This window comes from Globicephala melas, chromosome 15 (genome assembly GCF_963455315.2).
Source record: "Globicephala melas chromosome 15, mGloMel1.2, whole genome shotgun sequence".
Lineage (NCBI taxonomy): Eukaryota > Metazoa > Chordata > Mammalia > Artiodactyla > Delphinidae > Globicephala > Globicephala melas.
In genome coordinates, this window is record NC_083328.1 from 86,634,934 (window position 1) to 86,661,223 (window position 26,290).

General features: G+C 60.7%; 1 protein-coding gene across 4 annotated transcripts in view; it reads left to right on the forward strand.

Annotated features, from left to right (window-relative positions):
- MYT1 (myelin transcription factor 1) overlaps positions 1–26,290 on the forward strand; it is a 102,376-nt gene that overhangs the window by 45,973 nt on the left and 30,113 nt on the right. For 2 of the 4 annotated variants that reach the window (XM_060284284.1, XM_060284285.1), the window contains exons 2-12: positions 971–1,071; positions 8,914–8,968; positions 9,960–9,990; positions 15,155–15,217; positions 15,982–16,229; positions 17,676–18,440; positions 19,555–19,689; positions 20,160–20,250; positions 21,278–21,391; positions 24,567–24,781; positions 26,069–26,256. In XM_060284284.1, the coding sequence (XP_060140267.1) occupies positions 8,914–8,968; positions 9,960–9,990; positions 15,155–15,217; positions 15,982–16,229; positions 17,676–18,440; positions 19,555–19,689; positions 20,160–20,250; positions 21,278–21,391; positions 24,567–24,781; positions 26,069–26,256 (1,905 nt within the window). In that variant the 5' untranslated portion in view covers positions 971–1,071. The remainder of the gene's footprint in view (positions 1–970; positions 1,072–8,913; positions 8,969–9,959; positions 9,991–15,154; positions 15,218–15,981; positions 16,230–17,675; positions 18,441–19,554; positions 19,690–20,159; positions 20,251–21,277; positions 21,392–24,566; positions 24,782–26,068; positions 26,257–26,290) is intronic. The other 2 variants (XM_030841598.3, XM_060284286.1) reach the window with 2 other exon arrangements.

Sequence of the window (26,290 nt, forward strand, 5' to 3'; positions counted from 1 at the left end):
ACTGTGGCCGGAGCACAGGACTGAGCGGGGCAGGAGTGGTGGAATTACAGCAAAACGGCATTTGGGGATGCACATCAAAAACGTGAGGAAAGAAGGATGATGGGTGTTACAGCAGTGAGCCTGACCGGCCTTCAGCGGAACCCAAACTCACTTCCAAGGAGAAGCAGAGAGCAGGATGCAGGAATATTCATTTCCTGTTTTTATTGTTGGTTACTTCATGACCTTCCTTTGAAACGCTGTAGTTGTAGAAAGCTGGTTGTCATGGAAACAAGGGAGTGCCGTGCAAGGAATAGGTACACGATGCATTTCTTTGTCCGGTCCAGCTGATGCCTATAGCCTCTGCTTTGACGTGTGAATTTATGTGAGGAATTAAATATTAACTAGAAGTATTGCCCTGGAGAGAGGCAGGAACACAGGGAGAGGAAAGATGCCGGGAACCCGGGCAAAGGGGAGGCAAAGCGTTGGACCTCACCTGATTTGTGCCAGCCCCCTGGTCGGAGTGGCTGTTAGTGGAAATCCCCCCCCCCCACTTTCTGACATGTTCCATAAAACAGTGCGAGAGCTGGGACGATGGTGCAGGGGTGAGGGTGCTAGCAGCCTCTGAGGGCTGTCCGAAGCAGAGACCAATTTTCCCCCAAGCGCTCCTGTCCTGTATTCCTGAGATGGTCATGGCTTTCTGGTGGATTCCGGAAAACAAGGGTCGTATGGGTGCTGTGTACAAGAGTGGCCCGAGTTTCTCGATGGTGCAGGGGTGAGGGTGCTAGCAGCCTCTGAGGGCTGTCCGAAGCAGAGAGTGATTTTCCCCCAAGCGCTCCTGTCCTGTATTCCTGAGATGGTCATGTCTTTCTGGTGGATTCCGGAAAACAAGGGTCGTATGGGTGCTGTGTACAAGAGTGGCCCGAGTTTCTCGATTTCTCCCCTCGAGCTGGCACAGCTGGCGTTCATTAGGTTTTCTTTTTCTGACTCTCAGAAAATGAGTTCCGGGGTGAGTTGCTGAGTCAGAGGTGGACGCACGGAGACAAGACCGACAACTGCAGGACCCCGAGACTCTTCCTGGGCGGACACGGCAAGGTGAGGTGCTTGGAGCGCAGCGCCCAACCTGGGGCCCCGGGTCCGGGCAAGGGTCCTTCTCACTCCTTGGCGTGGAGCGTGGAGGCGACTTCTGGTCTAGTCATTATCCGTCTAGATTAGGCCAAGAATAAGTGCAGGCTAGGACCATCCATGATCTTTAAAATGAAAGGAAGAAAAGTGCCTCTGAGTAGAGGAAAACCACAACGTGACAGCAGGTCCCGTATCTGCCAGGCCCCTGCTCTGGGGCCCGGTCCCGCCCGGGCTCCGCGGTGCACTTCAGTACTTGCTCTTCTCCCCGCCGCTCGCTGGGCAGCCTTTGCTGCAGGGACTCCTGAGGTCTGCTGATCTGGGTGACTGCAATCCTCCCAAGTGGGGGCCTGCGGTGCCCTGCTCACACCTGCCTGGAGCTCGCTGGTGGAGGTGACTCGGGCACTCCCCCTCCACAGGGACGCTCCAGACCCAGATATCACGTGCGCTCACACCAAACCTCTCATTCTGGACGTGCTCACTCCCCATGCTGGGCTCTGGGTGAAGCCAGGTGCCCAGGCTCAGGTGACCCTCAGAGATGGAAGTGTGGGTGACGACGGGCTCGGTGGGCACCCCTTCCCAGATCTCAGATTCTGATCTCTCATATTCTTTGACACGTGGACGCTCTCCGCCCAGGATCCAAGCCATGGCCCAGAGCATGGCCACGGAGAAGTGGCGGCCGGGGGACAGACAGGCAGGGCTGCGAAGTTTTAGGCGGCAACGTCATCTGAGGGGGCTTGCATTCTACTCTCAAAGCCCAGCGTTTTTCTTTTGAATCTGGTGACTGGACTGTACGTGGCATGGGTCTGTCCTAGCACCTCGTCAGGCACCTCCACTCACACTCTTATTCCTGTGTGGTCATCTGTGCTCTGCTGAGCCGTGTTTGAGTTCAGCTCAGACAGTAATGCTGGCCCAGTCTTTATTTCAAGTTTTGTTATTTTGCTCATCATGGAATTTTTGCATTAATTTAGATGTTTTAAAATATTGCATTAAATTATTATTTAATTTGATCACTTAGTTTTGTTTCCCCCTTAAATCTGCACCTGACTGAATGCCGTACTCGCCTCACCCATCTGGCCCTGAGCGCTCAGGGATCACGTGACCAAGAAGCTACCTGGTTTGAGGCCAGGGGCTCTGGGTGCCGTGTCTTCACAGTGGCTGGCGTTGTGTAAGGGGCAGGTAGGAAGGCTGCAGTCACCCCGCGGCTCAGGTGTGATAAGCTTGGAGCGTGTGGGACCTGCTGGGAACACGCCTGGTGGCCATGCTCAGCTTCTCCCCCAGCGCGGACTGTTTCACACCTGCTCCGTCAGGGTCGTCTCCTCTAGTTTGGGCAGACAGGGCCAGAGTTACTGCTCTGAGCAGAGAAGCGAAGAAGAGTGAGCCAGAGAAGGAGGGACTATGGGGCTGGCGCCGGGGGCACCTTCTCACCGAGGAGGCCAAGAAGGGGTGGGGACACAAGAGGGCAGAGCGTGCACAATGGCAGGACTGGCCCGAGAAGGAGGCGGGGAGCTGGGGAGCCCGGCGCCCCGAGGGCACCCAGAGCAGAGCAGCCCTGTGTGGGGGGTGGTCGCAGCCGCCTCGGCCTCTGCGTTCAGCACCAGGCGTGTGGACAGCTCGGAGGTGGGTGTGGGAGGGGCTGGTAGGCGAGATTAGGTGGCTGTGTGCTCCGTGGGGAGTGCTGGGCACCGGGCTTTTATTTTTTTTGATAAACTTAAGGAGGAAAGGAGCAGGTGTGGATGGTAGGACCTTAAAGCTCTTCTTGACCTTGAAGAAGGAAGCACTTGGGCCCCAGATCATGGGTGTCCAGTGGATGACCAGAGGTACGCAAGCCAGGAGCAGGGTGACTGCGGGGATGCCCAGCAGGGCCTCCCTCCTGCCACTGCAGGACGCGCCTGACGAGGGGAGGAGGTGGCCCCAGCTGTGTCCTCTGACCTGCCTGCTTGGATGTGGCTAGATTTCTACCCCGAGGAGGTGGAAACTCCATTCCTGCTGAAGTTTTAGACAGATGGACCCAGGCATGGCTGCTGTATCAGGGTGTCTATTATATAGTTATAATTTTAATGTAGAGGTTGGAGTGAGCCATGACCCCACGCTTGGAGATGCCAGGAGAGCCCCTCCCAAGATGCGTGTTAAATAGTGCTCCAGGGGGTGTCCTTTCTACAACCCGAGGAGAGGGCTGGTCTCTTCAGCTGCCAGTCGGCTGAACAATGGGTGGAGCGTCAGAGATCTTCAGACACACAGTCAGACGTCCTCCGAGGGGGACACAGGCGTCACCGCCGGGAAGCAGGGGCGCTGTGACAGCTGTCAGGAGGCGCAGGGGTGCGTGTGTGTGGTTTGGCCTCAGCCGTCAGAGAATGGAGAGCAGGACGTGTGCTGAGGGTCCCGGAGACGGCAGGACTTCAGCACCTTCCAAGCAGGAGGCTGCTCTGGGGTCTGCCCTGCTGCGCTTGCGGGCTGGGCTGCTGGGATGGCTGGTGGGAGACGGAGCAAGGAGCGTACTTGAAAGCTGCTCGGAAATCCTTCGAGGGGGCGTCTCTCCAGAGGTAGGAGCGCGGGTTTGTCCCAACGCTCTGCTCCCAGGCTGTGTGCACGGTGAGGGAGTAAGACCAGCCCAGACCGTGCCCCTGCTCGGCCCTCCTCTCCCCACGTCACCCCTCCTTCTAGGCAGGCTGCCTGGTCCTGCGAGCCAGCAGACACTTCCCCTTCTTCGTCTGGGTCTTCCCGGAGGAAAAGGGACGCTATCACCCAAACAATCTTGTGCATTTTAAAAGTTGTCCTAAGTCCGTTCTAATCCCCAGCTTTGCACGCTGTTGCAACGCGTTCTAAGTAGAATGGGGCCCAGCCCGAGCTCCTGGACCTACTCCCGCAGCCTGGGGCCAGGGGGAGTCCTCTGTGGTCCCGGGGCCCTGGACTCTCCAGCAGCTCGGGGCTCTGGTCTCTGCTCTGATGGCTCCTGGCCACCTTCCCCAGCTCCAGGATCTCAGAGACGTTTCAGATCGTCCCAGTTTGTCTGTCCCTCTGCCTGTTTGTCTGACCTTACACGGTACGCCCCGAGCAGCCAAAGAGGTCTCTGCAGGGAGACACTGACCTCAAAAACATGAATGATTGAGCTTATTTCAGATGGAGGTGAGCAGGCCAGGGGGAGAGCGAGAGAGGGGGTGCAAAGAGGGAGGACGCAGGCCTGACCACTGAGAGGCGCTGGCCACCCAAGGGTGCACCTTCTCCACGGGGCAGGCGCCCCCGCCCCCTGAGGCCCTCTTCCCTGAATGTCCTCAGGTCCTCTCTGATCCACGGGGCCTCCCCACTCGCACCCAGGCTCCGACGGCTGAGCAGCCCCTTCCTCTTGAGCTCCCCCCCGACGCCCTGACATCTCCCCTTCTCTGCAGTGAGGGACCTGCTGCCTCGGGTCGCATAGTTGGTGCTACTCAGGCCAGGACAGCCCGCAGGGGCCGGAGTGTCAGGCGACGTCCACGGCTGCTCAGGGCCAGGCTCCAGCGTGGAGTCTGGTTTTCGTCTAGCCCTTAGCCATGGTGCAGAAGGGCAGGGACGTGGTATAGGGTGGAGAGGGGGGAAGCTCTTCAGCTGTGAAGGCCCTGGGAAGAACCAAGAAGGAAAGAGAATGAAAGAGAAACAGAGAGAGACAGAGAGAGTCAGAGAGACGGAGACAGGGACAGAGGGAGAGAGTCGGAGAGAGAGATTCAGAGAGACACAGAGAGACAGACAGACGGAGGGAGGATGACTGAGCCAGAAAGAGAAACGGGGGAGGCAGCCCTCCAGAAACCACCTGCAGGTCCCTGAACTGCTGGGTTCTGGGGGTAGAGTTGAAGGTCGCACGAAGCCCGTTGGACCTCTGACTGGACGTTCCTGGGGGAGAGTCCACCCTGTCCACTGTGTCACTGGCTGTGCATCTGGATTCTGAGAGCCCTTCTCACAACCACAGCCTAAGAAGCTATTGGTTTCAAGGTTGCTCCGCACGTTTGCTCTCTTGGTCCCCGAGTTTGTAAACATCCAGCTCGGGGACCTCAGGTTTGGCAAGGGTGCCATGTGGAAGGGGCTGGTTTTGTAACAAGTCATTGTGAGAACCGTTTACATTTAAGAAGAGCTTACACGATTACCCTTGACTTTACTGAAAAATACAAAACAGAGCCAAGCATCGCCACCCCCGTGAGTGAGACCATCACGTGACACAACAAAGCAGGTTCAGAAGAAGGGCGAAGAGACCGTTCTCGCTGGTTAAGAGATGTGGTCAGGGACTTCCCTGGTGGCACAGTGCTTAGGAATCCGCCTGCCAATGCAGGGGACATGGGTTCGAGCCCTGGTCCAGGAAGATCCCACATGCTTTGGAGCAACTAAGCCCGTGCGCCACAACTACTGAGCTGTACTCTAGAGCCCACGAGCCACAACTACTGAGCCCGCATGCCACAGCTACTGAATCTGTGCGCCTAGAGCCCGTGCTCCACAACAAGAGAAGCCACCGGGCTTCCCTGGTGGCGCAGTGGTTGAGAGTCCGCCTGCCGATGCAGGGGACACGGGTTCGTGCCCCGGTCCGGGAGGATACCACATGCCGCGGAGCGGCTGGGCCCGTGAGCCATGGCCGCTGAGCCTGCGCGTCCAGAGCCTGTGCTCCGCAACGGGAGAGGCCACAACAGTGAGAGGCCTGCATACTGCAAAAAAAACAGAAACAAAAACAAAAAGAGAAGCCACCACAATGAGAAGCCCACGCACCGCAACGAAAAGTAGCCCCCACTCACAGCAACCGGAGAAACGCCTGCGTGCAGCAACAAAGGCCCAGTGCAGCCAAAAAATAAATAAATAAACAAACAAACAAGTAAATAATTGAAAAAAAGAGAGATGTGGCCAAATGGGGTGTGTTTGCATTTGTAAATTACTCTCCCATAGTTTTCCTGTTGAAGACAGAACGACTGAAATGTTAATTAGAGCGAAGAGCTGGTTCAGGGAGCCCAGGGCAGCCGCAAGACAGGCCGCTGGCGGCGGAAAGCAGTCGGCATCACAGAAGCAGCGTGGACCGGTTCTTGAGAGATCGCTAGCCCCACGGGGTGGGGGCGTTGAGGCCGGTAGGCCGGGATGGGGCCTTTCACCCTCCGGTGGGAGGTCACTCAACTCCGTGTGGGTCTTTCAGAAACAAACTTGACTGGTTTGTGCTCGGAACAAGGGAAGAATTTCAAAAATAAATTAATGAAAAATTGGGAAGTGTCTCCCTGTCTTGGCCTGTCTTGCTGTGGCGGGGGCAGAAGGCGGGGCGGCCGGCAGGCTGAGCAGGGCTACCCATCCCCACGTGAGGCACCGGTGCTGAGGGCGGGAGGAGGCAGAGAACCACCCTCAGAGAAGGAAAGCAGTAAAAAGCCAGTGGCGCTGGCTCAGGAATCAAGGTTTCCCTGCTTGCCCGTCGGTGGCGGCACCCGGCTCTCAGAAGCTCATTCTCGTATTGAAGAGCTATAACCGTAGTTCTTCCTCCCGTAGTTCAGTTTTTCCCCTTTGCACATCAAAGCTCCGTGCACTGGAGAGAACTTCTCACTTATTGACCATTTGATGCAGGTAAATTGCAGATGGAAAGGTGCTTGGCAGCGTGAATGCCACAGCTGTCAGCTCTGCCGACAGGAGCTTGCAGTGTGCGGCAGCGCTCGCACGCGTCCTGCAACCCTCTCTATTCTGTGCTCTGTGAATAATTTATCTTCAGGAAATCCAAATTGCCAAGGCGCGCTTTAACCTAGCAGAATGCTCGCCAATTTCCTTGGGAAAACTGACAAAAAAAAAAAAAAAAAAAGCTGTAGATTGCATTTCAGCCGAGAGCGGCCTGGCAATCAGACGCCGCGGCCCCTTTGTGCCACCGCATCGGAAGCCGCTGTGCTGGGCTCGGCGCAGACGACATTTGAAGGCTCATAAATGTGATGAAGTCCCTCTGACACCTGCTCCTCTCTTCGCTTTAAATGTGAGCCATCGGTCCACGGGGAGCGCTGCTTTAAAATAGGAATTACAGTAATTGTCTTCCGTGCTGTCGGGAGGCTGCAAGCGCGCAGCTCTCAGCTCTACCGCCTGGAGTCGACGGCGGCATAAATTACCCCAGGTTGTGATTTCCGTCCTTAACACAGCACACGAATCTCTGCGCGTTCGTGCTGCCCGGGGTTGGGGGCTCACTTTGCAAGTTCTAGCTTACTAGCAGGGGAGTTAATGGGAGGGGTCCCTTGTCTTTCTTCCTGAGCGGGACCTTAGCTGCTTGTCCTGAGCTGGCCTCTGGGGACTGAAGCCCCTTCCCTGGCTGCTCCTTTCCCACTGGCTGGCTTTGCTCTGATGGCCTCTTGGGGGCCTGGGAGGTGGGGCTGCTCCCTCCCCCGCCCCCCACAGGGCACACCGGCTGGGAAGAGGGCCCCTTCTATCTCCCACTCGCTCCAGCCCAGACCCAGCTGGGGATCCCGTGTGATGACCTGTGCTCCGGGGCGTCCCTACCCTCCTGGGGCTCTGCCTTGTTCCCTGGAAGGATGTGGGCAGCATCCCCCATGGAAGTGGGTCTGAGGCAGAGAATGCGGGACAGGAGCTGATGGGCTCAGGCAGGGTAGCCAGAGGACGTGCGGGGTCCCCGTCCCCCTCGAGGGCCTCCACTCCCTCTCTCCTGGGGGAGTCAGCATCTCTGGGAGGGTGGCCTGTGTGTCGGGTCCAGGGGACGCCTCGGCCTGCGTTCCTACCAGCTCTCACCCCCGTCTGCTTCCCGCCTCCAGAGCCAGTGCCGTGACCACGGGCCCTTGGCACGTGGCTGGTCAAACTCAGAGGGGCTGTGAGTCCAGGAGATGTGCAGGATTTCTAAGAGTCAGCACTAAACAAAATCCCGTTCATAACTTTTTCTATTGATGCTGTAGAAATGATAATGTTTTGGAGAGATCGGGCTGAGTAAAGTTTAGTATTAAAATCAATTTCACCCGCTTCTTTCTACACTTTTTTTTTTTTTCCCCCGGTACGTGGGCCTCTTACTGTTGTGGCCTCTCCCGTTGCGGAGCACAGGCTCCGGACGCGCAGGCTCAGCGGCCATGGCTCACGGGCCCAGCCGCTCCGCGGCATGTGGGATCCTCCCGGACCGGGGCATGAACCCGCGTCCCCTGCATCGGCAGGCGGACTCTCAACCACTGCGCCACCAGGGAAGCCCTCTTTTTACACTTTTGATTAGAAAAGTTTAAATGACGTGGATGACCTGCACTCTCTTCCACTGGGCAGCGGTGCCTGGAGGCCCCTGTGCTGCTGGAAGCACCCGCGCATTGGGGTGCCCATCTCACGTTGAGGATGATCAGGTCCCCAAGCTCAGGCTGCCCCCCTTGGCTCTCCGTGGGACAACACACGGGGGACAGTGAAGCCCGCTCAGGTCCCAGGCACCTGTTTCTAACAAGACGACCCTCGAGTGCCGGGGTCACCAACTCCCAGGGGAAGCTGGGCTCTCAGCATGGCGGGGTCAGAGTCTGCGGTGGGTGGTGTCGCCAGGGGACCGTGTGTTACGACACCCCGACGTTAATGAAGGTTTGGTGGCTGCAGCTTCCTCCTCGGATGTGAGCCTGGGGGCGTCAGGAGGGCCCAGAGCAGGAGATGAGGGACACTATGGGGCCAGTGGTCTCCGCCCCGAAGCTCGTACGCCTCACCTGCTGCTCGCGGGTTCGCAGGCCGTTCCTGCCACGTGAGCTCTTCCTTGTCTCCTGTGTCAGCTTCACAGGCCCCGGTGAAGCTTGAGACAGAAAATGCCTGGAGGTGACGCTGCAGACACAGGGGGTGGCTCTGCCGTCTTCCTGTTGACAGCGCAGTTGTTTTTACTTGCAGATGAGCTTAGAAAATGACGAGAAGAGAGCTCGCACGAGATCCAAGGCCCTCCGAGGTGAGTTCCCCCCTCCCCTCCCAGCAGGGTCTGGCCAGGGCCGTCCACAGCCTGCCTCTGGCCAAGAGTCCCAGGTCCTCCCGCAGCAGTTGTCCTTAGGAGGACAGAATCCCGCAGCAGTGCCTCGCCCCTGGGACGCTCCTCCCCTAAGCCGGGCACCTGGTGGCCTCAGGCTTCCTCAGCCTCAGGGTGCATTTGAGGGCCACGGCCACTGGGGGTCTTTTGGCCCAGACGCACCTGCTGGGGAGGAGAGGAGGGGGCAGCCCCAGCACTGCAGAGTGGAGAAAGCAAAACCTGGTTAGACCTGTTCTGTTTGGGAAGGAGAGGCCGCCAGCCTCGCATCACCAGCCTCTCTGCCTCCCAGATTAGTCTTGGCGCTGAGGGCACTGGGATGTTGCTGGGTTGAACTGGCACTGGGGTAGGGAGAGGGGCTGAGGCCCTGCTTGCTCTGCAGGGACCAAGTCCCGACATCCTGGCCAGCCTTGCCACCCCGACGCCACAGGGCATACACTGCTCCTGTGTGTGGGTGGCCCTCAAGGAGGGGCCAGACGCCCCGAGCTTCTCAAGTGTCTGCCAGTCAGACTAATGCAAGTTCTTGTCCCAGTGGCCCCATCACTGAGGAACCAGGTGCTTGGGCCACCTGTTCTCTTCTCCGGCCAGCTTTATCCTCTGGGTCCTCTTTGCAGCCAGAAGATGACTGCTCCCTGAGATTAGAGAAAGAGATGCTGTCCCAGGGAGCCTGTCTTAGCTGGGGCCTCTGTCCGACTCTGCAAAACCAGCAGCCACGGGGGGCGGGGGGCGGTCTGACATGAGCACCGGCTTGGAGGACGCAGCTCCCTCTGCGAGACCCTGGAGGACATTCTAGGAGGGAAAAGCGGGGTTCAGGACGGGGGTCGCCCCCGCCCTTCAGTCGCTTGTGCTGTGGAGACACACGTGCCTTTTCAGTTCTGCTTCCCACACGAGTTTCCCTGTTTCTCTTTCTCTCACTCAGCTCCCCCAGAGCCCACAGGTGCCGACCTCAGGTAAGAAAGGCTTCCTGCCCGCACCCAGCATGGTGCACGCCTGTGACCCCGTTCGTCCTAAATGTTGCACTGGGCGCTTGGAGTTGAGCAACCGCGCCCGGGCCCCTGCTTTCCCTAACGAGGCTCCTTTCTGCCTGGCCTGTGTGCCTCCGTCCTCACCCTGCCTTGTCCTCTCCTGCCTTGTCCTGGCACCACCATGCAGCCAGCCTTGCACAGTGGCACAGATGTGCTCACACCTTGTCACCCCTGGGACATGACTGTCACCATGGTCCTCAGCCGGCAGCAAGGTGCTGTCTTAGTGGCTCCTTGGCCAGAGATGAGGGGACAGGCTGTCCCACGCCCGAGTCTTCCAGTGACTTGAGGGCAGCAGTGGCTTATGTACCGGCTGAGCTCTGTGACTTTCCAGATTCCAGGCCGGCCTCACAGGGACGGGCATCCTGAACAGGAGGGAGGACAGACACATGGCAATTTCCTGGGTTGAAGCAGGAGGGGCCAGGCTTCCTCCCCAGAGGTCGACTTGCCCTCGCCTGCTGGCTTCCGTCCTGGGCTTGGCCAAAGCCTTTGTGTGTGTGTGGAGGGGAGGGGCTGGGGGAAGGCCAGAGAGAAAGCCACCCCAATGCTTATGGGCTGGGCTGCCCCAGCATCGCCCCACGTGGCCTTCGGACTGCAGGTCCTGTGGGCCTGGGCTCTTCCTGGGGCGTCCAGGGCCGGCCCGGGGGCCATCTTGCCCAGGCAGAGCTCCAGTGAATGGTGTCCAGTGAGTGGCAAGGAAAGCAGCCTCTCGCATCCCCCCTTTCCGGGCGAGGGGTAGTGCCAGTGCGTCTGGCTCAGAACACTGGAGACGGAAGGGAGGGCCCCCCGTGTGCCAGGTGGGCGCTGGGTGCCCCGTCTAATTTTTATAAGTTTCCTGTGAGATGGGGCCAGACTTGAACTGTGGCCAAGGTAACCTGCAGGCTTGCTGGAGGGATGAAGGGGCTCCGAGCCCACCCTCCCGCCCCTGGGGCAGCTCCGGTGCTGAGTTCACCACGGTCCTGCTCTGCCTGTGCTGCGGGGTTGGGGGTGACGGCCACTCCCTGATGGACATTTCTGTGGGCTTCCAGGCTCGAGGATGGAGACAAACAGAGCTTTCTAGTTACTGAGGGTGGGTGCTGTTATTTCGTGCTCCCTGCGCCCCAGCCTGGAACAGCTCTCTCCACCTAATTGCACGGTTCCAGGGCATAAGCCACTTCTACGTTCTTAGGGGTGAAGATTCTCACTAGACAGGGAACACGTCTGGGGCTGGGACCATCTTATTCTTCACCAGATAGTGGTTGAGTGGATGGCTTCTTTTGCCAGTCAGGAAAATGAGAGGACCCCAGAACATCCCAGCATCTCTCCAACCTTTGAGGCTGGAACCTGGAGGCGGGAGGGGAAGCACGTGGGAGCGGTGTGCAGAGCCCCGCGCACGCGGCGAGCCCTGCAGCGGCTGCACAGTGCAGTCCGATCTCAGGGATTCTCATGGAAGCACTGGCGGCTGCTGGTGTTTCCCCGTTTGTGAAGTGGGGAAACTGAGGCTCGGAGGGTTAGAACTCACACAGCCGGAAGAGCTGAATCATACACCCTCCTGCTCAAAGGCCAGTCCTGGTCACAGGACTGGAGGGTGAGGGGGGCACAGCCGACAAGCCAGGCCCCTGGAGTTGCATGGAGCACAGTGGCCAGCTCCCTGGAGGGTAGGGGCCTGCGGGTGGACCAGTGGAGGAGACCCCACATGACGCTCAGAGGGGCCGCAGACCACAGGGTGCAGAGCAGGTCTCCCGGGGGAGGTGCTGCTTCCCTTGGGCTATGTGACGTTCACCTGGGGACATCCTGGGGACAACGAGGGAGAGGAGGCTGGGCACAGGACTTGAGTTTTGGGAACAGATGAAGTAATGGAGGAGACTGGAGAGGCAAACCCAGAGGGCTAGGTTTCTCTTGAAACTTTGAAGCAAAAATGACCCAGAATAGATGTATTTTGACATATTCTGAGCGCGGACTTGACCAGTGTAAGTAAGGGGATTGTGTGGGCATCTGGAATTTGTGCAGCGTCGTCGATCTCTTGGTCTCACCCTGTTTGCATGGTAATAGTGAGGCCCGCATGCAATCTGATGGAGAAACTGGGGAGAGATGCATTGACGTGTTCTAGCAACGATGTCCTCAGCAATTCTTCCCGTTTCTGAGAATCGATGCTTAGAGGAAAATCCACGTGGAACGTGCCACTCACGCCTGAGTTCACAACCGTTTGTTGGCCACGAACCAGCCGTGGGGCACGATCCCTGAGGCTCTGTGATTGTGCGCTCACCCCGCGGGAAGGGGCAGGTGCCGCAAGCCCGACTCCTGCCCCCAGCACATGGGGGGCTGTGGTTGGTCCCGGCGGGGCCTTCGCAGTGGGTGCCAGCACAGGCAGAGCGACCCTGGAGCAGACTTGCTGCTGGGATGTCAAAGGAACCCCTTCGGAATCACTTGACGGGAGGACGGGTCACAGGGAAGCTGTACCCGCAGGACTCACTCTGTGGACGAGGGACTTGCACCCTGTGGACCCAGAGTCTGTGCCCACTGCCCCCAGCGGCCCTTTCCCCATCGCAAGCAGAGACTCCGGGAGCCGCTTGCCGGCGAGTGGCGGTTGCTAGGAAACGAGCTGAGGAGCTGGTGGGCCTGGACCAAGCAGGACTCTCAGCTGCCTCCTCCCACCCGGAGCCCCTTCAGCTCTTGCTCTGACTTGAAGCTGAGTCCCTGAGAGAAAACAAGCGGGTCTGGTGGCCTTTCCCTTTGCGCAGTGAAGAGCCAGCAAACTCCCCCTCCACCCCGCCCCCGGTCTACATGGGGCCCATCTGCTGTCCACGCTGCGGGAGGCGGCTTATGCAGGGAAGGGAAGGGGGTGGGTGGACCCCTCTTGGGGCATCCTTGGGGCGTCTCCCAGTCCCGGGAAGGACGCCCGTCTGCCACGCCCGCGCCCCAGTCCGCAGCCCGCCTGTCCTCACCTGAGGGCCTCCTCTTGAGCCACTGGCCAGCTCCTGCCAAGGCGACAGAAGGGAGCCCTCTACCTGCCTCCGCGGGGCCGGAGGGAAGCCAGTCGCTTCCAGGGGCTCCCACTGGGGCACGGCTCCTCCCGGCCTCCGCCATGGCCTGAGAGCTACTGTTTATGTCCAGATCCTCAGATCCCTCCGAGCCATCGCCAGGACCCCTCTCAGGTTGACGGCAGGCAGGCCCTCTGCCCACCTCCCTGTCTCTGCCACACTCAGGGCCATGCTGTGGAATCGGGGGAGGGCTTGGCCGGGTCTCCCTCTTCCTCCATGCTGGGGAGGGGCTCCAGAGGCCTGGAACCAGAGCTGGTGCCTCAGCCTGCCCTCCGGCCCCGCGCACACAGAGGGCATCCTACCAGCACCGGGGGTGCCCGTAGGGTGACCTGCTGGCACTGAGCCCCTGGGGCTTGCTTTCCGCGGGTACCCTCTGTGCTGGCACGTGGGGAGGAGGGGGCCTCCAGGTTCCTCTCCCCGAGGGGCCCTTGGCAGCTCTGCGCATGCCTGGCCCGCTGCCCTTGGAGGGCCGGCCCTCAGGGCTGGAGGCCAGGTGCTTCTGAACTGGTGGGCGGAGGTGTGCTCGGAGCAGGTGACGTGTTTGGGGGCAGTGCCAGTGCTACAGCAGCTGGCACCTAATTGCCTGACTGACTCAGTGATTAATCGACTAATTGGGACCTCAGCTTCAAATCCCCAATAACAAGGAGCTTTTGTGCAGAGTCTCAAAGCTAGTTCTTGAGAAAGTGACAGCAAGTGTGGGGCATAGATTTCAGTGAGAGGCCTCGGGCAGCAGCAAGGCCTGTCTGTCTGGAAAGGGAACCCACACAGAGTTCGCATGTCCCCCACCCTCCCCCTTCCTCTCCCTCTCTCCTTTCCTCTCTTCTTTTAAACACCAGGAGACGAGCCACGGTGGCCTCATCATGGGGGGCTGCAGGGTGCGTCCCCCTCAGAGACCCCGGCTCCCGCAAGGGCCACCGTTGTGCTGGGGGGCGCGACCCTGCCTCCACGGACTGTTCTGTTTCTCGCTGATCCGTCAGCGAGTGTGGACCCCACAGTCCTCTGTAGTCAGGTCCGTGATCGATCAGATGAGACACATCAGTGTGTCTGCACAGACGTCCAGAGTGGGGCCCCTTTGTGAACCTCAGGAGCTCACAGCCTTCCTTCCCAGGCTCTGGGAGAGCCTGCTCGGAGGCGGGGGGCTCAGACCCTTCTTGGATGGGGACACCCTGCGGTGATAGCTCCCGGGAGGAGCTCGGGCTCCCCCTGTTCCCACCACGGGTTCTCCGTCTCAAGAGCCCACAGGACCCTGACCTCAAGCCCCACACAGGCCCCTTGCTGCCCTGGGGAGCTGACTGCTGGGGAAGCGGGTTGGGTGGTCTGTGCCTGGGACTGGAAGTTTCCAGAGCTTCCCACCGTCTGGTTCTGTGGGGAGGCAGATGATGGTGAAGGGAGAGGAACCCCTGGAACTGTAAGAGGCCAGGCTTCGGCCCACCGAGGTCTCCCGCAGCTCCTGGGTCATCGGCCCTCCTGGCTTCACCGCCCTTCATGGGGAGCTGGGATCACACCAGGCCGCGGGTTCTGGAGCGGGGTCTTTGCTGCCACCCGCAGCCGGGGTCCTGTGGCCTGGGTCAAAGCTGCACCTTTGCAGAGTTGCTCCTGCCGGGGGGGTCGGCTGTGTACCGGCGAGGGGCCCGCCGGGCAGGGCCTCGCAGCATCTCGAAGGCCCTGGAGGATCCCCGTGTTTGTGCTTTGCCCTTGGGCCAGCTTCAGGTGCTGCTCTGGGGGCACCCTGGAGCTTCCTTGTTCCCAGCCCCCTGGAAGCCTGGTGGTGGTTTGCCTGCGGTGGGAAAGACTCACCGTGGAAGAAGGAAGTCGTCCAGCCCTGCTTTCACACACACAGATCTTTAATTAAACTCTTATAAGATTGCAACGCACCATTCATTTATGTAAACGGGCGTGAGTTATTTCATTAATTTTTCGCAAACTGCAAGCAGCCATTCTGAGAGGAACTGTTTGGAGACAATCTTCTGCTTCCCCGGGTGAGGGTCTGGGGTGGGCCCCGAGGTTCGGACCCTCTCCCCATGCCCCACGGGGCCCGCCCCCAGGTGACCACCCTGCTTGTCTCCCCCCAGCTGTCCCACTCCCGGATGCACGGGCTCGGGGCATATCCGGGGCAAGTACTCCAGGCACCGCAGGTAAGGAGGCTGGAGGGCCCTCAGCAGGGTTCCTGGGAAAGAGGTTGGGCTGCTGGGGGTTGGAGCTCCTCTGCTGCTCGGGACCCTTTGTGGGTCTAGAACCTTCCACCCCTGCTCTTGGCTGCCGAGCTGCGGTGGCCTCCCACGTGACCCTCTTACTGGGAGGCCGAGCGCGGCTGTGGCGTGCCTTTCCGGTGTCTCCCCTTTGGGGCTGCTGTGAGGCCGGAGGAGTCTGTGCGGGAGAGCCCAGAGCAGAGCCGGCACACGCTGGGCGGCTCTTCTCACTGCTGTCATCCCGGGGGTCTGCTGGGCCTCAGGGTCCCCCGACTGCGGTGCCAGGCTCAGGAGCTGGGTGAGGGGTCTGGAGGTGTGAAGGGTCTGGAGGTGAAGGAGGAAGGGCCTGGGCACTCCCGACAACCTGCCTGGGGGGCGGCGGGCACGGAGCAGAGCAGCCTGGGCCGCCCCCCCCACCCCCGGCCCCGGCCCCCCAGGGGGGATGACTGTGGCGTGGACAGGGCCGTTGAGATGAGGCCTTCCCAGAGAAGCAGGAAGTGAAATTTAAAGCACAAGCAGGGCCTTTTTAATGCGGACAATTACTGTAAAATTTTGAACACATCAACCTGCCAGTCTTGAGTTTGGGGCTTTGGCGGAGGGGTGGTGATGAGATGCAAAGAGAAATTTTCAGGACAGGGATAGCGCTGCAGAGGGTGAAGGCCGGGGGCCCGGGAGGTGCTGACAGGGTGGCCCGGCCTCCTCCCTCCCAGTTTACTGAGCTGCCCTCTGGCCAAGAAGAGGAAGCTGGGGGGCGCCGAGGCCGAGCACCTGGGGTCCAAGCGGAAGGCGCACCCCCTGAAGCTGGCTCTGGACGAGGGCTACGGCGTGGACAGCGACAGCAGCGAGGATGCCGAGGTGAAGGGCGCCTCTGTTTCTGATGAATCGGAAGGAACTGCGGAGGAGGACGAGGCTGAGGCGTCAGGACAGGAGGAGATTCATCGCCCCGAGCCAGCTGAAGGTGCTTTGTTGCTCTTTCTCCCCTGAATAAAGGCGCTTAGTGTGGGCCCGGAGAATCGCAGCCTGTGAGCAGGCGGGGCTCCCGCGAGCGAGGAAGCCCTGCTGAGAACAAGCGCCTCTTGTCTGACGTTTGCAAGGCTTCCTGGGGAGGGGCTGGCGCTTGGGGCTCGGGGGGCCCAGAGGCTCATCTGTATGTGAGCATTGTGGACCTGGATGTGTGTCTGTGTGTGTGAGAGGCGGTCGGACAGATGGATGTGGCTGTGCGTCTGTGTGGCGGGGTCTCCGATAGACCCGCCCCACTTGGCCTCAGGAGAGCCACCTGCAGGAGGGGCAAGGGGCCTGCTTGGCATCAGGGGAGCTGGGCGGGGCAGGGGGAACAAGGGGCCTGCTTGGCATCAGGGGAGCTGGGCGGGGCCCCCAGCCCTCGGCAAACACTAGTGCGAAGGTGGGACACGTCCATGTCCCGAGTCCCTGGCTGACTGTAGGGTCCTGGGGATGTGGCTGAGGCCCGAGGCCCCAACCCCGCGACACCTCCAAGCTTCTGGTGCTCTCGGCTCTCAGGGCCTGAGGTGGATTTTTATTCATTTTGGAGCCACTCCAGGGAGGGTCCTCATACCCGCCTCCCTCCTGGCGACCCGGCTCTGCCTGAGAGGGTGCAGGGCCAGGGGACTCTCGCTTGCTGGGTTTCTTATAAAGGAGGGAGTTTGGCGCTCAGGCATCGGCCCTGGCTTGGCCCCTCCTAGAGTGGGAGGACGTGGGCTGGCTGCTGAGCCCTGGGGGGTGGTCCTTGTTGATCCCAGGGGGCCTGGGTGTGGTGAGCACCCACTGCGTCTTAGCCGTGGCAATTGAAAGCCTTAAACTTTAAAAACAGCTTTTGCTGTTTATCAGTTATGAAACAATTTTTAAAAATTGGATCCATTCTTTTTTTTTTGTGGTACGCGGGGCCTCTCACTGCCGTGGCCTCTCCCGTTGCGGAGCACAGGCTCTGGATGCACAGGCTCAGCGGCCATGGCTCACGGGCCCAGCCGCTCTGCGGCACGTGGGATCTTCCCGGACCGGGGCACGAACCCGTGTCCCCTGCATCGGCAGGCGGACTCCCAACCACTGCGCCACCAGGGAAGCCCTGATCCATTCTTTAAGCTCCATTTTATGAAATGTAGATTCGCCTGATACAAGAAAGTACACATGACAGGGAGGACCGTTAATCAAAAGTATCAGAGTAATTCTCAGCTTCAAATTACTGCGGTGGTTTCTCCTTCCACCTCCCGACATAAGTTTACTGTGATCTCCAGATCCGGGCAGAGGGGCTGACAAAAACGGCCACCCCGAGCCCATTTCTGGGGGTTTGATGTCGCCCGGCGGCAGTGGGGCAGGCTGGAGGAGCCCCGCCTGGAGACCTGTCCTCTATTCCCCGTGTGCCTCCCACGCAGTTTCTGATTTTGTGCAGGGAGGAGCCCCATCAAGGCCCGTTTCGGATCCAATCCCATCAGCAGCCTCACGGGCTCCTCCAAGGGCAGCTACAGCAGCTATCAGGAGATCATTGCAACTTCTCTCCTAAATTTGGGCCAAATCGCCGAAGAGACACTGGTCGGGGAAGACTCGGGCCAGGGGGCCAAGCGGGGCGCCGGCATCGTGCGCCTGGTGCGGGAGGAGGCTGAGGAAGGAGCCACCAGCGGTGCGGGGGAGAAGGGTGTCTTCGTCCAGCCGGAGGACGCAGAGGAAGCGATCGAAGCTACCAGGGAGCGCTCCCAGGAGCTGTGTCCCCAGTCCCTGGAGGGTGTGGCCAGCGAGGAGTCCAGCAAGCAGAGGGTGGCCCTGGGCACTGAGCGGGGGGATGCCCCGCCTGACGCGATCTGCCAGGAGCAGGCCCCCCCCGCCCCCCGCCCGGAGGCCTCTGAGCCCCGACGCCCGGCGCCGCCCAGCCCCAGGCCCGCGTACTCCGTCCTCGTGGAAGTGCGCTCTGATGACAACGGCAAGGACGAGGACTCGAGGTCCCAGAAGTCCACAGTCACAGACGAGTCGGAGATGTACGACATGATGACCCGCGGGAACCTGGGCCTCCTGGAGCAGGCCATCGCCCTGAAGGCCGAGCAGGTGCGGGCCATCCGTGAGCCGGGATGCCCACCCGCCGAGCAAGGCCCGCTGGGCCCGGGCGAGCCGGGGAAGGCGGCAAGGCCCCTGGACGCCGCCCGGAAGAGCTACTGCAGCAAAGGTAGGCTGGGCCCCTGGGCACCTGGCCCTGCCCCGCCCCCTCCCGGGGGTGCGCAGTCCCGGACCCATGGGCGAGTCCTGAGGTCTTTACGGGCTGGGGGGCACGGGCGGGGGGAGGTGGTGTGGGCCAGACAGAAGCGGCCTGTGGTCGGTGAGGCAGGTGGCCAGGCTGGGAGCACTGAGCAGTGCAGAGCAGGCCCGAGCCATGGAGGACAGTGGGACTGGTTGTCAGGGACCGACTGACGCTGAGGTGCAGACGCCGTACGAGCCCCGGACAGAGAGGCCGGCGACAGCGAGCGCAGGAAGGCGGTGCCCGGGAGAGGCTTGTGAGCCCCTTAGGGTGCCCCTGCCTGCCCGGTGGTCTGAGGACAACTTCCTCCCATTTAAACCACACACACAGAACCCGCCAGGGCCCTGCCCTCCCTGGGGTGGGCTTTCTGAGGATGGTCTGTGAATTCTGCATTGTGGCTTCCCTACCAAAGGGGACGGATGGCTCCTCTGGAAGTTTCCCTGGGACACTGGCTATGCTCTGGGGACCGTGTGTGTCCTGAGAGGCATTCCCTTCTGCCCCACACTGAAAGTGACCTCTCTGGGCCTGCAGAGGCTCTACGAGGTCAGTAACTGAGATTTGGGGTCAAATTTCTGCCCAGGCCTTTATTAGCTGCTTTGGGTAAGTGACTCAGCCCCTCGGTCCCCATTACTGTCAAATACAAAGGACGTGTCCTGGCAGAGACCTTGTCACACGGCTTTACCTCTCTGTGCAGAGGCCTGGCCCCCAGCCCGAAGCCAGTGGCCCTCGCATGACATTAGCAGGACAGGGCAGAGGGTGCCAGCCGCCATCCGGGGGGGTCCCCCCTAAAGCCCGGCGGGTTCCGCTGTTTGTGGCTTGCCGCAAGCCGTGGGGAGCTTTTCCACGCGGACGGCCAGTGTGGACGGTCTCTCCAGGGTCCCCGTGCTGTCCAGCCACGGTCCCTTTTGGGCTCTTGGGCAGTCTGGTCACTCTCCTCTCTGGACAGCCAGAGTGAAGGATGGTGAGCTGCCCTGCCGCCTCCCTGCTCACCACCTCCCGCCCAGCTTCCCGGCTGCCCTCTGACGGATAGGCCTTGTGTGTTTAGATCCCTCAAGAGCTGAGAAGCGTGAGATCAAGTGTCCGACACCGGGCTGCGACGGCACCGGCCACGTCACTGGGCTGTACCCGCACCACCGCAGCCTGTCTGGCTGCCCCCACAAGGACAGGATCCCCCCGGAGAGTGAGTAGCTCTGCACGGCTCAGGCCGCCTCTGGTGTTTGGATGGTGTCCACATAGAGGAGTGGCCACCCAGGACCCTGTCCCTCTGGACTGGCACGTCCAGAAGCCCAAACTTGGGCCCTACAAGCGTGGCGACATGGAGCACGCCCAGTTACTCACCTTGAGATGGCAGCCTGGGTCAGGGCCCCTGGAAACCGGCCACAGACACGGGCACACGGTGGGGAGGCCGGGCCCTGGACCGGGGGAGGGGCCGCCGTCTGTGTTCTGAGGGCTCAGGAGAAAAGCCGTCCTTGCTTCTAGGCGAGGGGCAGCGATCGTGACCATTAAGTTTGTAAGGTTTCTGCCTCAGGGAGGCCAGGGTCACCGTGAGAGGGGGCGGGCGTGGCCTGACTGAGCGGGGACTGGGGCTCCTGAACCCTCCGCGCTGGTGGTGCTCACCGGCCCCCCCCCGCCCCCGACGTTGTCTTGCAGTATTGGCCATGCATGAGAACGTGCTCAAGTGCCCCACTCCTGGCTGCACAGGCCAGGGCCACGTGAATAGCAACCGTAACACGCACAGAAGGTACGGGGCTGGGCTGGGCTGGGCTGGGCTGGGCTGGGAATGGTGAGGGCCACGGAGGGGGGGGGTGCCTGCAGTGCATGCCCCAGCCTGGGACACGGTCTCCCTGTGTGCTGCCCTTTGGGGTGAGTGCACGGTCAGGGCAGACCTTTGGCGGGAGCAGAGCAGCACCTGGAGGGGTGGTCACCTGTGCCACTGTGAGTGGGGGTCCCGAGAGACCAGAGGGTGGCTGGAGGAATGGATGCGCGCAGCGCAGGGAGGCCTGCAGCCTGTGGGGAGAGCCCGGTAGAGACCCTGTCCTGCTGAGAGTCGGGAAACCTCTGGACACTAGCTTGTGCTCAAGGCAGAACCTCGGCAGCCGGGGCCGAGCCTGGCGGCTCCGTAGGGGAGCTGAGAGCCCGGTGCTTGAGATGTCTGCCCGGCTTCTGGTGAGAGGTCGCCCCGCCCTCGCCCTGAGGCACGCGTAGCTGCAGCCGTGGCGGGGCGTGAAGTGGTTCCGGCAAGTGACACTCCGCTGGAACGACTGGCCAGAGTTTCTGAGGCTAAATTCCCCGACACCGCTGGGACGATGTCGCCTCCCCTGGCTGATCGCACTTTCTCAGTTCTGACAGTGGAAGCCGCACCCGTGGCGTCTTGGGTTGGGTGCTTTCCTGGGCAGGACCATGTCCTCCAGGGTCAGCACCCAGCCCGTGGCCCGTGGGCTGATAGACTGTGAGCAGCTCTGGCTGGTGGTGAGGGGAGAGGAGGGAGGTGAGGGGTGGCCCGGGCCCCGCACCCGCCCGGAGGAGGTGCCTTTGCCCAGAGCCTTGAAGAACTTCCGGGCGCGTTTTGTCTCTGTGTCATTGGCTTAGAGTTTCCAGAGACAGAAGCTGGCTCAGCAGCAGGTGCTTTGAGGGCTTGAGGACAGACCTGGGGAAAGGCCCCTCTATGGGCAAGGCAGCCTCCCCTGAGCTCCTGCTGACGCCTGGCTCCCGGCTCGGACGGGCGGGGCCTGGAGGAGGGCTCAGCTGTCCTCCTGTCCTTCCTCTAGTTTGTCTGGGTGTCCCATTGCTGCTGCCGAGAAATTAGCCAAATCTCATGAGAAGCAGCAGCCACCGACGGGAGACCCCTCCAAGAATAGCTCCAGTTCGGATCGGATCCTCAGGTGAGTGAAATGAGTCGCAGACCGGGAGGCGTGTTTTCGACCCCGGGTCCGTGTGCCTGACGTGCAGTGAGGCCAAGCTCAGAGTCTGGAGCGGAGAAGGTTTGTTACAAGAGCCGAGCCAGGAGGACAGGCGGCTCGCGCTCCGAAGACTCGACTCCCCGGTGGCTGTCAGGCAGGGTCTTTACGGCCAGTGTGAGGGGAGAGGGTCCAGGATGGGTGATCAGCTCGTGGACCCTCTTCTGATCAGCTGATGGTGAGGGAATCTCAGCCTTACGGTTCCAAGCAGTCTGGGGTCCACGTGCTTGCGGTCAGCATGTCATCACCGTCCTCCACCGGGTGGGGGTCTTAGTTTCTGCAGAATGACTCAGAGATGCGTGTCAGATTGTTCCCTCTGTCTCTTCAGGAGGAACTAGGAGCCCCGTGACTCCGTTGTCCTATTAACTGACTGAACCTGCTCTTTGGAACTGGGTGGGAAGGGGGCTTCAAGACTGTTTTTTTTTTTTTTCCTACAAACAAGAATCAGGGACGCGCAGGGGCTTTTTTACCCAGGAAGGCCCTGCAGGGTCCTGCTAGGCTTCACGGCTGCCTCCGCACGTGCCCAGGGGGCTTCTCGCCTCTCCGCCGCTGCGTGTGCGTGTCCACGCTCGTGTGTATGTGTCTCCCAGGGGGGACTTGGAGGGTGGTTTCGTGGCCCCGACACCCGCGCGGCTGCCCCTGCCTCGCTGTCCCCGAGGGTGTCTGATGTCACCGCCTGGGATTGTTCAGGGATTTTTTGTGGAGTCGCTGGTCCTGTTTGGAGAGAGTGGGTTGCACCAGCCCAGGACCCCTGCTGTCTAGGGAGCCCAGGGAGCTGCTCACCCCAGGACAGACCCTGAACTGGGGAGCGGGGTGGGTGCCAGTGGCACCCTCCGGAGTGCTGCTCCCCGTGACCCTTGAGGTGCTGTGTGTTTAGGTGCATATGCACACGTGTGAGTGTGTGTGCGTGCAGACACGGCTCATCAATGAGGGGGCTTCTGAAAGACCCTTCAGAGCGAGTCTGCTTGGTGTGAACTCACCCGCAGGCCCCTGCAGGTGCCACGAACAAGGCCAGAGGCTGAGGAGCTTTCCCAAGGCCACACGCTCCCCGGCAGCCTGCCTTCAGAATCGCCTCCCAGTGGGACCGGTTCTCTGGCGCCCACCGTGCTGGGCGACTCTCCCTCACCCCCGTGTCCTTGCTCAGCGGACTCCCTGCTCCCTCATCTCCGAGGAGCTAGAACTGACAGATCGTCCCGTCTAGACTCTCTGTTCCACGTCTGTCTCCCAAAGGAGAGTGTGGGAGACCAGGGCCACCGTCCCCTGCACAGGCCCGGCGTCCAGCAGTCGCGAGCATGGGCGACGGCACAGACCATGGTCTGGAGGTGGGCGGGCCACCTCCGTCACCCAGCTGTCCCTTCCCTGGCATGTGCCTGGCAGAGCCTCTGCCTGAGCAGCGTGGCCTCCCACCTTGGCCTCAGGGTCACGTGCAAGTGGTCTCCGGGCTGGGCCTCGCCCTCCCGCACTGGGGAGCCCTTGCAGCCCCGCCCTTGGGGCGCCCTGCACTCCAGTTGGCTTCTTTCAAGCGGGTGGCGCTCAGGGTGGTGGAAACTGCTTCTTTCCTCCATCTTGTTCCTGTTCCTCTGGCTTCTTGTCGGGTTTCTTGCCTTGATCCAAGTCACTGACAAAACGTCAAACTACCAGGCAGGTGCGTCGTGGCGAGGCCAGGGTGGGGGCCAGGCCGCTGCCAACTGTGGGGGCTGTGCCCCGGGAACGCGACTCCGTCTGTCTGCCTGTAAAGTGGGCCGACAGCGTTATCGCCTTCAGAAGTTTCTCATGAGGCTGGATGAGGCAGGGCTGTCTTGTTTCCGGGCCCTCGGGGAGGAGGCCAGATGGTGGCAGCTGTGGCCGCGGTGCAGAGCTTTCCGTCCAGGCTCCACGTGCTCCATGGAGGGGCCAGTACCCCAGGGTGTGGGGAGAATCTCTGCAAAGCTCTGCGGGCATCACGGACCCTGAGTCTGCTGCTGGCGGAAGCCCCGGCTGAGGAAGCCACCAAAACGTGGCGCAGACGTTAAGTGTAGGACTCGTCTACCCCCGGGGGTGCCTGAGCACTACCAGCCGCTTCTCCGATGCCACTGGCTGGTCCAGAGGGGCCCCCGCCCTTGCTGGGGAAGGAGAGCCGTCGGTTTCACCAGCCACTTCTCCGATGCCACTGGCTGGTCCGGAGGCGCCCCCGCCCTCGCTTTCCCAAGGCCCTGCAGAGCCAGCCTATCGCGGCTGCAGGGTCTTCCTGGCACCCGGCTCCCATTTTCGGGTCACACCTAAGTTCTCGTAGTGCCTGGCGCCCTGGGGGCCTCACCACTGGCTCCTTCTTAATTCCGCCCACCACCTTTTCCAGACTGAAGTCACTGCGTGGCTCTCCCAGGCCTCCTCCGCTCTTCTCTCAGCTGACTGGTACACAGGCCCCTCCGCAGACCGGTACAGACCCTGTGGCCTTTCTGTGCCGGGCTGGTCTTTCTCCCGCCGTGGCTCCAGTGCTGTCAGGGCTGGTGTGTTCGCACCATCTCTTGTGCATTTAAAAATCTGAGCTCTTTCAGAGCTTCAGTAACAGTGGCTGAATGCTTGCAGCGTCCTTTCATGCGTGTCTTTAACCCTTGCAGCAGCCCCTCCGGGGGCATCTCAGGTGACTTTCAGCAGACGACCTGGAGGGCTAAGGGCTGAGTCGGCCGCCCTGAGGCTGATTCTCAGAACCTCCTTCATGTCCCCTCCAGGCACCCCAGCTCCCTCCCCTCTGGGGAATTGTCAGTTATTCCACCACCAGAATTCTGCCTCGGCTGCCTGCCGCCCTAAGGATGCTCCTCTAGGGCTCCCGGCAAAGGCCTCAGAAACCTGCTCTCCTCATTCCCTCTGTTGACGCGGTCCGCAAGGGGACACGCACTGTTTCGTCAAGGCTCCTAGTGCTTCGTCCCTGTGGCAATTCTTCCTGCACATCAGCCCCTAGGCACCCTGTAGTGGTGGACGTGAGGGAGGGCCTGCCTGGGTCTCTGTCCGCGCCGGGGTCTGAGGGATGGCTGGGCCAGGCCATGGCACGGGGCCTTGAGATGAACAGCACAGAGTCCTTGTGTCCTGTCTTCATGATTCTCATCTCCGTCTCACGCCCCAGGCCCATGTGCTTTGTGAAGCAGCTTGAGGTCCCTTCGTATGGAAGCTACCGGCCCAGCGTGGCCTCCACCACACCCAGGGCCAACCTGGCCAAGGAGCTGGAGAAGTTCTCCAAGGTCACCTTCGACTACGCAAGTTTTGACGCTCAGGTTTTTGGCAAGCGCATGCTTGCCCCAAAGATTCAGACCAGCGAAACCTCACCGAAAGCCTTTAAATGTAAGTTGGGGAAGCTGCTCCCGGAGGTGTAGCGTCTGAGGGGCAGCGGAGGGGAGCCCTCAGCAGCAGCGTGTCGGTCCTCTCCACCCTGCGGCCCCAAACGCCCCAGTCCCCCGTGGCGGCCTTCTCAGAGTCCGTGTCTCACCCACGTTGCTGCCCACACACTCACCATCAAACTGGATGTGCCTCCTCACTACACGTGAAACAAACCCAAGTCCGTTATGCCGTGCGCGTCCACAGACTTAACGACGTCGCTGCCGTGGTTCACCCTACGAGCGTGCCCTCCCCTGGCTGTCCGTTCCCAGCCAGTTTATTCCAGCTCAAGGGCTGGGGGTCTGGGAGGGTCAGACAACCGCTGTGCTGAGCCTGGGTACCCGACAGATGCTTCCTGCGCGGGGACCATCTTGCTGGATACAATGTGACATTAGCAACAAACTTTCCGGGTGCTCGTCGCGCTAACAACATTCATTCCGCCAAACCTTCCGGAACAAGCCTTCCTGGCTTATTTTTTGGGGGGGAGGGGTCGCTTATTGCACTAATTTGTGAGTTGCAAGCCTGTTAGCCCTGGAAATACAAACAGAATGGAAAAGCGCCCCAGTGCACTTGAGATTGGAGCTGGCGGCCCCTGGTGGCTGTTGTCAGCCCCCAGAATTGGCAGTGATGAGTCTCCTACAGGTTAATGATACAATTGCCACCTGGAGTGCGAGTGTCTCTCCGGCTTGTTAGGACTGGGGGCTTCATGCCTTCTCGCAAGGCACCCACTTACGCTGGGGCGCTGGAAATTTGCTGGCGATATCCTGATTACTCAGAAATCATACCTGAGAGTGACCTTACGGTTATAGCACAGTTACTAGAAAAGATAACGTTTGATGCCCTCCTGTGTCGTGTTTATTTGAGCTAATGTCATTCACCAAAGCCGTGGCTCTTGGCGGAAGGGGCGGGGCGACACCGAAATCAGCCTTTTGAGGCGTTGTGATAAACTCTTCCTACTTGACTGATATTCCAGACGCTCCTCCTACTTGCAGACTTTAGTCTCTAATGAGCATCACCGACAGACAACTTGCTTTGTTTGAAATATCGGGGGCGCTCGAACGTCTTTGGAGGCTTTGCCCTTTCTGCCCAAGTTAGGTCAAGAGAGAAACGGCCTTCTCAGTGCCCGACGGGGGGGGGGCTGCGGTGGGGCCAGGCTCCCAGCCATCCCGAAGTACCCCCCACCCCCACCCCATGTCTGCGTGGCCACCTCCCGTTCAGGTTGTATATCAGCCTGCTCTTGTTCCCTTTTTGCAGCCAAACCTTTCCCAAAGGCCTCTCCCCCCAGGCCCAGCCCCTGCGCTTCATCCTCTTCTACAGGCTTCGACTACGCCCATGACGCGGAGGCCGCACACATGGCCGCCACGGCCATCCTGAACCTCTCCACGCGCTGCTGGGAGATGCCCGAGAACCTCAGCACGAAGCCGCAGGACCTGCCCGGCAAGGTTGGTGTGTCCCCTGCCAGGAGCCCCTGCTGAG